We start from the raw sequence: 11,272 nt of genomic DNA, 5'->3' as shown, positions 1-11,272 counted from the left end.
ACACGAAAGGCAAAAGGGTAATTAGCTTCATAACTCCCGGGTCCACTTCCACCCTATTGCTCCACTCACCCAATCCAAGTCAAACGAAGTCAAAACAACTACTTAACAGAAAACTCCAAACGGCGCCACTTCATCTGGTCTAAAAGGTGACAACGTCACCGTTTTAATGGTACATGCTGGTAATTTAAAGGAAACCGCTGTCTAAAACAGGAAAAAAAGAATCCGGAACATCAGCCCCAATGTTACTGTTCGCATTTTGCAGTTAGGCAGGTCGGTATTTCACAAAAAAAAAGAAGATCGTTTTTTATAGGGAGAGAGACACAAGAAAACAGAAACCTCAAAAAAATGCAAAATCAAACTGAAAACAACAATGAATCAATGAGAATAACAGAAGGGGACAGAGAGAATCAGACGAATTCGCCGACTGGGGGAGATGGTGGAGCTGATTCAGGTGAGCTTGGTGGCGGAATCGGTGGTAACGGTCGGACTAATGGTAAAGTGAAAGGACCGTGGTCACCAGAGGAAGATGCAGTACTGAGTCAACTAGTGAGTAAGTTTGGAGCGAGGAATTGGAGTTTGATAGCACGAGGAATACCAGGGAGGTCTGGGAAATCTTGTAGGCTTAGATGGTGTAATCAGCTTGATCCTTGCCTAACGCGCAAACCTTTCACTGGTATAATTCCATAATCAAGTCACTCCATTTACTATTTCTTTCATCTCTTTGCGTTTGTTTCTGGGGTTTTCTATTTTTCTTTTTTCTCTTTTTTTTTTTTTGGGGGGGGGTTCGAATGGTGATGTGCTGTTGTTTTTTTTTTTTAATGATGACAGTAGGTTTTTTGGTCTTTTGTTCAAGGTTGGAAATTCGAACCGCACTCCAACTTGTTATAGGGATTTTGTTTTCATTTAAATTTAATTTGTTTTTTTTGTGTGTGCGTGGATTGATATATTCTTTATAGGGGTTTCGACATTATGATTGATTTGTGAATTTTAAGCTTGTTTCAGTAGTAGCTGTAGTGTGAAAGAGTGGATTTGAAAATCCCCGATGTTGAGCATTGATCATTTGGTTATTGTTGGATAGCTAGATTGGCTTTCTTATATCTCTGAACATTGGGATCGAGTTGTATACATTCAAGTCTTATGTTTGGTTTTAGAAAGTGGTGGTCTTGGAGAGCAAAGTTTTATATAGGATTGAGGTTTACTAGTTTAAAGGATTGCCAACTTGGCCATCAAGTTTATGACATCTAGGTAGATGCAATGGCGGGTGCAAATGGGTCCCAGAACACTCAAAATCCGTTGTGAACTCTGCTAATCACAGTTTACATGGCGTAGGTGAATAGGCCCATCCCGTTGTATATATCCTTTTGTTTGTCTGTGTTGTTCGATTAGATACACTGTAAAAGTATAACTGTGCACAGGTGATGGCATGGGTAAATTGTGAACTTGTCATGCATACTACTTGTAAATTGTGATGGCATGGGTATGGTATTGCTTTCCAACTGATTTTAAAGATGGTTTTGTTTTGTTTCTTTTCTTTTCTTTTCTTTTCTTTTCTTTTGTTTTAAATCCAGGTTGCTTTCCTGCAAGTTCTGATGATTTGTTTTCTTTTGCCGTGGCTTCTTCTCAGCTGTTGTATTCATAACATGAAAAGTATGCCTTGTCTCAGTGTGTAAATTATTTGAACTCAATGGCTCATTCATTTAAAGGCTCAATGGTAGAAGCAAAGGAATCATTTTAAGCCACTCAAAGTGCCTGGGATTTGATTATGAGATATGTTAAATAACAATATTCATTTAAGCTCCAGTTTAGGTAGTCCCCATTTCTTGGAGATACCATTTTCTTGATGTTGGTGTTTTGTGCAACTTGCATATGTTAGGTTCATCATAAGGAAATAAGGCAACATAATGTAACAGGATATCCTGGTGCATACAATTAGTTGTCTATGATATTTTCTTGTCATTTTCAAAGTTTTTCTGCTGTTGATATGGTGCTTAATTTTTCCCTTATTAAGGAAGTTAAGGTATAGACAATTTATGGCTAGGTAATGTCTGGTCTTGGAAGTGAGTTAGAGCCTTAACCAGTAAGATCACCTAGTTAGGTTTTGATGGGATTATGCTTTTGGTTTTAAATCTGGAACTTAGCTGGAATATGATAGGATAGCAACCAAACAGGACGTAGCGTGGAATTCGTATCTTAAGGAAGTAATCCTGGTAATTATTTGGAGTCTTTTGGAAGATTTCAGGATCATTCTGAAGAACCATTTACCTAAGCACATTTCTTATTAGTATTCGCTGTTTAGCAACGTTTTATCTGAATCGTTTCCACAGGATACTTCTATGCAGAAGCACTCTCACATGCTTCTATTGTGCAATAGTTGATCACTTGGTGAAGTGTAGTGTGATAATGTTACAGGTTCACAGCATGGGTGAAACACTTGAACTCTAAAGGGATAGAATGGATTTGCTAATCTACTGTAACACAAATAAGCTTTAGCTAACCTTTAGGATACAAGGAAGATTTCTTTAGCTTAGCTATTCTTGCATTCTGCTTTATTCATGTGTACTGGGATGATTATGCAAATTCCCAAGTCTCGTTCACAATTACACTCTATCCAAAATCGAAGTGATTAGTTTTTGGTTATATTTGACAATGAGGGTAATTTGTTTTTATGTCCTAATATTTTGTGGTGGTTGCACGCTAATCTTCGTGTTCTTAAAATAAGTGCAGTGATGGTACCTATTCCATCCTTTGAAACTTTTGCCCCTCTGTATGCCATTATTCCCCACTAAAGCATGCTCCTCAAGAACTCTATTGTAGATTGTAGAAACTCGACTTGAGTTTGACCGTGTTAAAACCTCATACTTGAAAAAGAATTACCTTGAAATTATTGAATTTTAACATTTAGGTCTATCCAATTTTTCTTTCTTTCAAAATTTTATTGATGTTAGGGACTATCACTTGTCACAAGGGTGAAAACCTACGGGCTTGCAACCAGAAAACTGCAGGTGTAAGTGAATTGTAGGAATGTTCAAATGCTCTCCTTTGGGAATATGTCAGTGGAATGATGACTGTGTGATGACAATTTTGAGCATTCTTGATGTTCTTTGTTCATGTTTTTATATTCAACCTCCGTAATAACTCACTACAGAGCTTCCATATTTGCAAAGTAACTTGTTCATGTGAAGTTGTTTGAATTTCCTTCTTTTTTTTCTTTTTTTTTTGGGTGCGTGTCATTTGTAAATATTAACTTTCATGTGCTGCACATGTTGGCTATTGGTACAGAGGAAGAAGATCGTATTATAATTGCAGCTCATGCAAAGCATGGAAACAAATGGGCAGCAATCGCGAGGCTCTTGCCAGGTAGAACTGACAATTCAATCAAGAACCATTGGAATTCTACTCTAAGGCGCCGATGGGCTGATCTGATAAGGTTGAAACCAGGAACCAGTGATGTGATGGAAGATGGTAGCATTGAAATAACAAGGGCATCATCAGAAGAAACCCTTTCAGTTTGTGACATCAGTTCATCACAGCCCCCAGAAGGGAGAGATGTCACAATCGATGACCAACCCAGCCAGCATGAAGACAAAGCTCAAACAGACACCGTTCCTCAAACAAATGAGGTCACTGTTGCAACAGAACCACATGGAAATCTCACCCTTCCTCGTCCTGAGGCACGTGTTAGCGCATTTAAAGTTTATAATCCCCCCAGTGGTCTGAAAATGAGTTCTGGGCTTACAAGAACAGTTCCAGCTCATGGCCCTTCGGTTCAAACACCCAAACCAGACTTGGGGTCTTGCAAATTCCTTGAAGATGTTCATTGTGAGCCCATAATTCCTTCACGATGTGGGTATGGTTGCTGTGCAACCCCGAGCGGGGGTCATCCTTCAAGCTCTTTGCTGGGGCCTGAGTTTGTTGAATATGAGGAGCCCCCTCCTTTCTCAAGTCAAGAATTGATCTCAATTGCTACAGATTTGAACAATATTGCATGGATGAAGAGTGGCCTGGAGAATAGCAGCACTGGGATAAGCAATACTGCAAGCTACAGAATGTCTCAAGGGACTCCTGTTGACTCCCAAATGGGAATGTCTGAACAGAATTTAAGAAACGGCCATATGCATTTTGAGGAGGGGCGAAGCAGATTAATGGGCACAATGGCAGGTACTATATCAACCCAGATGCCTGCTTGACCTTTGGCAATGCTTGCCGAATTGGAGAGCCTGAACCAAACGTGCTACTGATTTCCTCTCGTGATATTGCTTCATCATAGGTTGGTATAGGTGAAATCTATTCAGTTGTCATCAATTATTTGTCTTTTTTAGAAGTGAAGAAATGATTTCATGTGGAGGCTCTTCATTCCTGGCGAAGAGATGATGTCATTTTGCTTACACAGCCACAAATATATTTCTTAAAGATATATTGAGTCTTGACTCAGTTGAAAAATGAAACTTGATTGTATCCGTCGTTGCGGTGCTCAAGCTTCCCAGCATGATGCTTTCTTATGGCTGGTCTCTAGGCCCATGGCCATTAGAGTTACAGGCCATAAAGCTTTGCACTCTTCCTCGTCCAAAGGCACACGTTGGTGCATTTAAACTACGGTTACTTGTGCAAGCAGGACTTTGCTCTTGAGGCAAAGACTGACGGATCAACCTTGGCTTTGGCTGCGTAACTCGTGTCGCAGGAATGGTAATTCCAGAGGCTGCTTTTCAATAAGCAATAGTGCATGGGCCCTAAATTCAGTCATAGATTTCATCAGCATTTGGTGGTAAACCCACGACTTCATTAATCACAGATTCCTAGTTCCAGATTTCTCTAAAACTAGTGCTGGGCTAGGCTTCAAATCAGTTTAGAGTAACATTAGTTTCCTGGTGTATGCTCTGCGCGAGTTTGATAAAAAAAAAAAATGAACCTGAAAAACATATTTAGATGAGAGGGAATTTTTTTATATTATTATTAAATTAAATATTGTGTATTGATTTTTTAAACTAATTTGGATTTCAAAATTAAATTGTGTAAGAATTGTTTTGATATAATTAGACTGGCTTGACAAGTTTAAAAAATAATCTGAATAACCAATAAAAAATATACTTTAACTTTAAAAATATTAAAATGATATTTTTAATATATTAAGATTACAATATCTTCTATCAATTCAGGCTTGATGGCTAACTTATTAGATCTGTAACTTATATTATAGACTTTATTGGGTTTAAAAACTATTTTTACTTAATGATATCATAATAAAAATAATCACTTGTAAAATTAAGTATTGATTAAATATTAAAATATTTGTTGAAGACTACGATAACCTTATAGAAAGTAAACTGAAATAAATTATGAATATCAATTCAAAATCACTCAAATATTAAATAATTAAATTGATAGAAAAAAAAAGAATCAAAAAAGTATTTAATTGAAAGATGGAATTTTTTTAAAAAAAATATTTGATATTTTTATTAAACACAATCTAATAGGACAAACTTGACACCTTTATGCTTGATTTCTTAAATTTAACTTACATAAGAGTTGATTTTAGGTGTTCAATTGACTTGGAGGGTATAAAGATAACTCAAACAATTAATAAAAATATGATTTAATTTTTTAAAATAATATTTTCTTTAAATATTAAAATGATGATATATTAAATTAACCTAGACTTAGCGGTTTAACTTGCAAAACTCGTAATTTAAATAAAAAATTTATTTAATGATATGATAAATACTTATAAAAATTAAGTACCAATTAAATACTGAATTTTTATTTTAAATTATATTAATTTTATAAAATAAATTATTAATTTAAGATAAATTAGAGAGAAAGAAAATTTAGAAGGTAGATTTTTTTTTTTAAAAAAAAAAGAAACCCTAAAAAACAGTGAACCGTGAACCCGTTCAATCATTTCGGGAGAGCTGTACCAGTAATAATGATAATAATTGCAGGAAGGTAGTTGGGATCTTTTCTTTTACAGTCAGCCTCAACTGTTCCACTGGCAGCCTCCTCCTACACGATAGTATCTGACCAAACTGTAAACTTACTCTTAAGGCAATGTAAAAAATCTAAAGTGGCTAAAAACATCATTTTAGAATCATGAAACAGCAGCTGATACGCCGAACTCTCCATTTCACAGGAGATAAGACGGCACATGATAAATGGAAAGTCCACAATGCCCTTGTCACAACATCATCTATGTAAAAAAGGCATGGGCAATATCGGCCCCAGCAAAATCGGAGGGTGTACAGGTTCATGAGGCATTTAAAATACAATAAAAGCACCAAAGAGGACAGATAATAATCTTTCTCTAGACACCTCCACTATCCTATGCTGTCTCTGGAAAAATAGTAGTGTTTTAATAGGTAACTTCAACATCAAATCATCTTCTAGTATATCCCTTGTTGCCTTTGCAAACTGGCTCCTCTCGACCATTTTAGCTAGCTTCCCACGTTTTTCTTTGCACCAACCCTGCCACCTAATAAGTAAATAAATAATGAAAGCACACAGCCACAATGCCACGACTTTAAAAAAGAAAAGCAATCAAATACATCCCAGTGGTATTTCTTGTACTTGCTGAATGATACTGTATTCTGTCCATAATATCTTCCGCCCTCTTTCTTTCTACTACAAGCTCTGTTCAAAACTGACACTTGCCACGGGTTTTGAGAGCTTCTTTGACCTTTGGTTGGCATTGATGATCTCTGCCTTCCAAACCCTTTACATGAAGATTAGCAAACTGGGTTTTAAAAATGGAAAACTTGCAAAAAACCCAAGCTGTTGTTGTTGTTGTTGATGATGATGTTGATGTTGATGATGATGCTGATGCAGTAGATGGAAGTAGTCACCCCAACAACAAGCAGTCAGTGGGTGAAGAGCATATAGGTTCTTCGAGTGAGTCTGGCTCTCGCAGTGAGATTGTGAAAGAGAGATCTTCTGTGTCAGTTGTGGATCTGGAGTGTGGGGCACCAGAGATAAAGCTACATTTGGCAAAAGTTGAGAGGGACTGCAGGATTTGTCATTTGACCATGGATGCAGGGAATCTGGAGTCTGGAGTGCCTTTTGAGTTGGGGTGTTCTTGCAAAGATGATTTGGCTGCTGCTCATAAGCAGTGTGCAGAGGCCTGGTTCAAGATAAAGGGAAACAAGTAAGTTGATAAATAAAGCACAGAATTGATCTTATTGACGTGTTATATATTTTGGTTCTTAGCGCTTCTAAATTTAGATGTTGTGCTCTAATGCCATTCTACAATGATTATAGTAAAATGTTTGCCTTGCAAATGATTTTTGACATGTTCTTGGGGACGCCTATTTGTTGATTCTTGGGAATTTCATGGTTTTTTTTTCCCTAGGTAGATGACTGAAAAATTTAAGGTTTTGATCGTGGCACTACAAGTCTTTGATCAGGAGTTTATGCAATTTGTTAGTTAACGAATATATATTAACAATAAAATAATTACACAGTTTAATTTTTTTAAAAAAAAAAACTCTCGACATCAACAGAAATGGTAAGATGACCAAAAGGGTGTCATAAACGGGTTCGATGATCTTGTTTCAGATGGTCATTGCTGTAAAGTTGGTGCCTTTGGAAATTATTGGTCGAGATGCATATAATACTAATTGTTTTTATTAGTACACAAGCCTTGGAGGAATATTTAGTGAAAATACCAGCGAAAAGCATCGTGCTTGATGCAAGGAACATGTTAATGGAACGTAACTTAGAATAAAATCTCTACTTTGTTGGTTTGGAAAAAGGAGAGTAAAAGTGGCCTATACACTAAATGAAAAGAATTATTTATGGGGAAAGAAAAAGGTTAAACCCTACTTTTAATTCCAACTACGTGAATAATCATTCCATTGTTTGTTCTGTCAAAATATCTTGTGTAATGCGATTACAATTTTTATTGCGCTATAGCACAAGTTGGGATTTGACTCCAGTGTGCAATGATAATTTAGATTGATAAACCAGGCACTAGCAGATATTACTGATAAGATGTAAACAGACAGGCTATCTGTGGTAGGTTGGATACCTGTTGAACTGTAGTTTCATGACGCACATACCTTCAAAAAAATCAGAACTCTTCCATTTTGTCTTATTGTCTAGTGACCCGCACAGCTTATGAAGAAAGATCAACCAAATAGTGTCAGATCACTAAGAGATCTAAACAAAAATTCCGGCTGGATCCCTACGTCTATGGGCCATTTCAGTTCTAGGATTTCATACCATGGTGATTTAGATGATTTTCATTGCAGAAATATCATGTTTTAAAACAAATACAAAATAAATTATATGTTATATTTTTCATCTCAGGATTGCATTTGGAGTCGCTCGTCTAACTTGCCCTTTCCCTTGTGTTGCTTCTTTTTGCTGTTCAAAATCTGCCTATTAGCTCATATTGAAAGAAATTTAGTGAATTGCCTCGGTATTGCATTATTTCCTAGTCCAGTGCATTTCTTGTGGCACTACAGGAATTCGTGTGGATTTTTGGCTTTTGACATCATGGTGCTTTCCCCTATAAAACCATCCGTTTCCTATATGATCAGACATGGTCTCTGAATTTTACCCAGCGTAACCTTTTTGGAATGAATTTGACTTGGTCAAGGAGTCCTTTGGGTTCAGATTCTTCTGTGTGAAGAAAAATATGTTGGAGTAGCTAGGGAAATGGAATATAAGCCATTGAATTCGATTGAGAACCATAATCTGCTGCATGTGGACTCATCCCATACATTTTTTGTGTTCTGTGCAGCAAGGCTACCCAGCACTCTGCTGGAAAATCCACTTCGAGGATTTGAGGCTGAGTTGCAGCTGCTGTGCTGTGCACAATATGTCTTGCTACAACACACTTGCAAATTAACTTCAACTACGAAAAACATGTTTTCAATTGGCTAATTACCCTTTTAAAGTTGAATGATTGAAGGATTATATTTTCCTTCAATCTTGTGGAGCTTAAAAGGTAACAGATCAGAACATGTTTTTTTTTGTGTGATAGTTTCTACATTACGCAGGGAGTAGAAGATTCATATGTTGTCCTCCTACATGATTTACATATGAATAGGATAATCAAGGCTTTCTATGATGCAACTCAAATACATATGTTTTGACAGTTTCATAGTTTTGTTCTATTTGTCCTATTGAATTTCTAATTTTAAGGACTGTTTCATGGTGGAATGATCTCAGTTAGCCAGGCTCACAAGTTCCCTGGCTGATTACTGAGACTAGTCACGGCTAACAGAATATAATGAATGATTGGACCAAATCTCCAGTGTATCGTCTTAAATTTAGAATGACAAAACTGGCATGGGTTTGTTTTGATTGGTATTTCATTTTCTCATACTTTGCCTAACAAAATGGAAATTATTCTCCATCAACTCATGCCTTTCTATGTGTAGACATCACAAGAGATCATCTTTATCATGCTTTTGTCTTTTACAGTAGAAATGGCTGGTATTTAATGAAACTCTACGGAATACATTTTCTGAATCAGATGTTCGCGATGCTGTATTTTCTTTTGAGAATGACAGGTCAGAAGTGTTAGTAGACTATAATGTTGCCAATAGCTCTTTCTTGTCCATCTTGTGTTTAGAATGTGTAATGTATTCCTTCCTAACATTGTATTGATATTGGTTTGGGTGGATTTGTCTTAGCATTCAAAATAAAACATGTAAATTGTGTTGCTGTTTAAGATCAGTGAGTGATATTTCTTTAAAAAATCTAACTGCAGAACCTGTGAGATTTGTGGATCAGTTGCACGAAATGTAGCTGGTGCGAATGAAACTGAGTTGGCAGAGCAGGGCAACCAGGCCAATAATGGTGCCTTGGCAACCACAACCGCGCCTGTGCAACCTGCAGAGACCCGAAACTTCTGGCAGGGTCACCAGTTCTTGAATTTCCTCCTAGCATGTATGGTCTTTGCCTTTGTCATCTCCTGGCTCTTTCACTTCAATGTACCCTCTTAATCTTATAAGAGATATTTCTTATCTCCTGGATTTGATGGTGGAAGATAAGGAAACAAGCATCATGGCTCCGAGCACTGCTGCGGGTACCATCCTGCACCAACCGAGTGATCTGCATTCCCATAAAGTTTTATGGTTCCCGTGTCTGCTTGTTGTTGATAGTAGTATTAGAGCTTAAACACTGTATAATTCGTGTTGTATTGTTTTCAGATTTTTTTCACACGATCAAGTAGATTGCCATCTAATGTTGTGAGTTTGGTTTTCTTTCAGCATTTATATTACAATGCTAGTGTTCTCAGCACACCCTCACAACTTTCTTTGCATTTAGTCTCAGTCCATCTTGGATTTCAAAACTTGAAAGCCGTACCATTCAAGTTCCGTCAGCTGTAAACAATGCATCAATATCTACTTTTTAATATCATTTGGAGGTTTGTTGTGCCATCCCACTTTCTCGTATCTGTTTTCCTGTCTACGACATGTAATTAAGGGGACGGAAACGATACCGTGGCCGTGGCCGTGGCCATGGGGTGTACTAAGCCACTTCATTATTGAAATGAATGTTTTTTGTTTTGATCAATACATTATTGGATGATTGGGAAGGTCCAAGGATGCTAGTGCATTTTTCATGTGGTTTTGGGGGTAATTTAATGTGGCTGACAGCATATTTTCTTAAATACACATCTACATACTTTATCATATGTCCTGGTCACTTGATGTTGGTGACATTAATACTAACAAAAATTGAGAGAAGTTGCAGAAACAAGAAGGGGAATTAAGGTGCGTTGCACAATAGTACGCTTTAAACCATCGGGGTTTTACTGTGATAAGAGGAGCTGAGGGCTAGCAGTTAACGACGAGGCCATGTCTAAGACCTGCAATGATTTAGCGTTTGCTCTGGATACGCTTGGTGTTGAGCCTGAATAGATTGGAAAAATTATTAGGTAGAGCCGTAGAGGTATATCACATCATCCAACGGAAAAATCACTTAATTCTCGCCTGATGATATATGTATTTGAATGATATATTAACCTAATCTATAGGTATTGCGGTAGTAGACATCTCCATGCACTCCTAAATCTGCTTTCTTTTCTAGATCTTTCAGCTTTATGGAAGTAAACAAAGGACTATTTTTTGGTTGAAAATAACAAGATGGTGCCAAAAAATGGTGAGCATGTAAGCAAAATTTATATCTGAAAGCTTTATCACTTGTTCGTTAAAGAAAAAATGTCGATGGACTGAAACAAACGTACATGAAAGAAGGGAATTTGAGAGTATTATCACCTGGATACAGGACCGTATTCCAGCACAAATGGATATAGCTCAAGTTCAACATA

At 36.9% G+C, this 11,272-nt stretch overlaps 2 protein-coding genes across 2 annotated transcripts; both read left to right on the top strand.

Moving 5' to 3' along the window:
• Positions 1-228: 228 nt before the first annotated feature.
• On the top strand, positions 229-4,460 carry LOC105135467 (transcriptional activator Myb-like). The gene is made up of 2 exons (XM_011040388.1): positions 229-673; positions 3,280-4,460. The coding sequence occupies exons 1-2, from the start codon at positions 346-348 to the stop codon at positions 4,185-4,187; spliced, it is 1,236 nt and encodes a 411-aa protein (XP_011038690.1). The 5' UTR covers positions 229-345; the 3' UTR covers positions 4,188-4,460.
• Positions 4,461-6,287: 1,827 nt separating this feature from the next.
• Positions 6,288-10,379, top strand: LOC105135381 (uncharacterized). The gene is made up of 2 exons (XM_011040270.1): positions 6,288-7,132; positions 9,707-10,379. The coding sequence occupies exons 1-2, from the start codon at positions 6,738-6,740 to the stop codon at positions 9,939-9,941; spliced, it is 630 nt and encodes a 209-aa protein (XP_011038572.1). The 5' UTR covers positions 6,288-6,737; the 3' UTR covers positions 9,942-10,379.
• Positions 10,380-11,272: the final 893 nt, after the last annotated feature.

Source organism: Populus euphratica, unplaced genomic scaffold (assembly GCF_000495115.2).
Source record: "Populus euphratica unplaced genomic scaffold, PopEup_1.0 scaffold1.1, whole genome shotgun sequence".
NCBI lineage: Eukaryota > Viridiplantae > Streptophyta > Magnoliopsida > Malpighiales > Salicaceae > Populus > Populus euphratica.
Note: the sequence above shows the minus strand (reverse complement) of the source record. Positions and strands in the feature narration are given on the sequence as shown.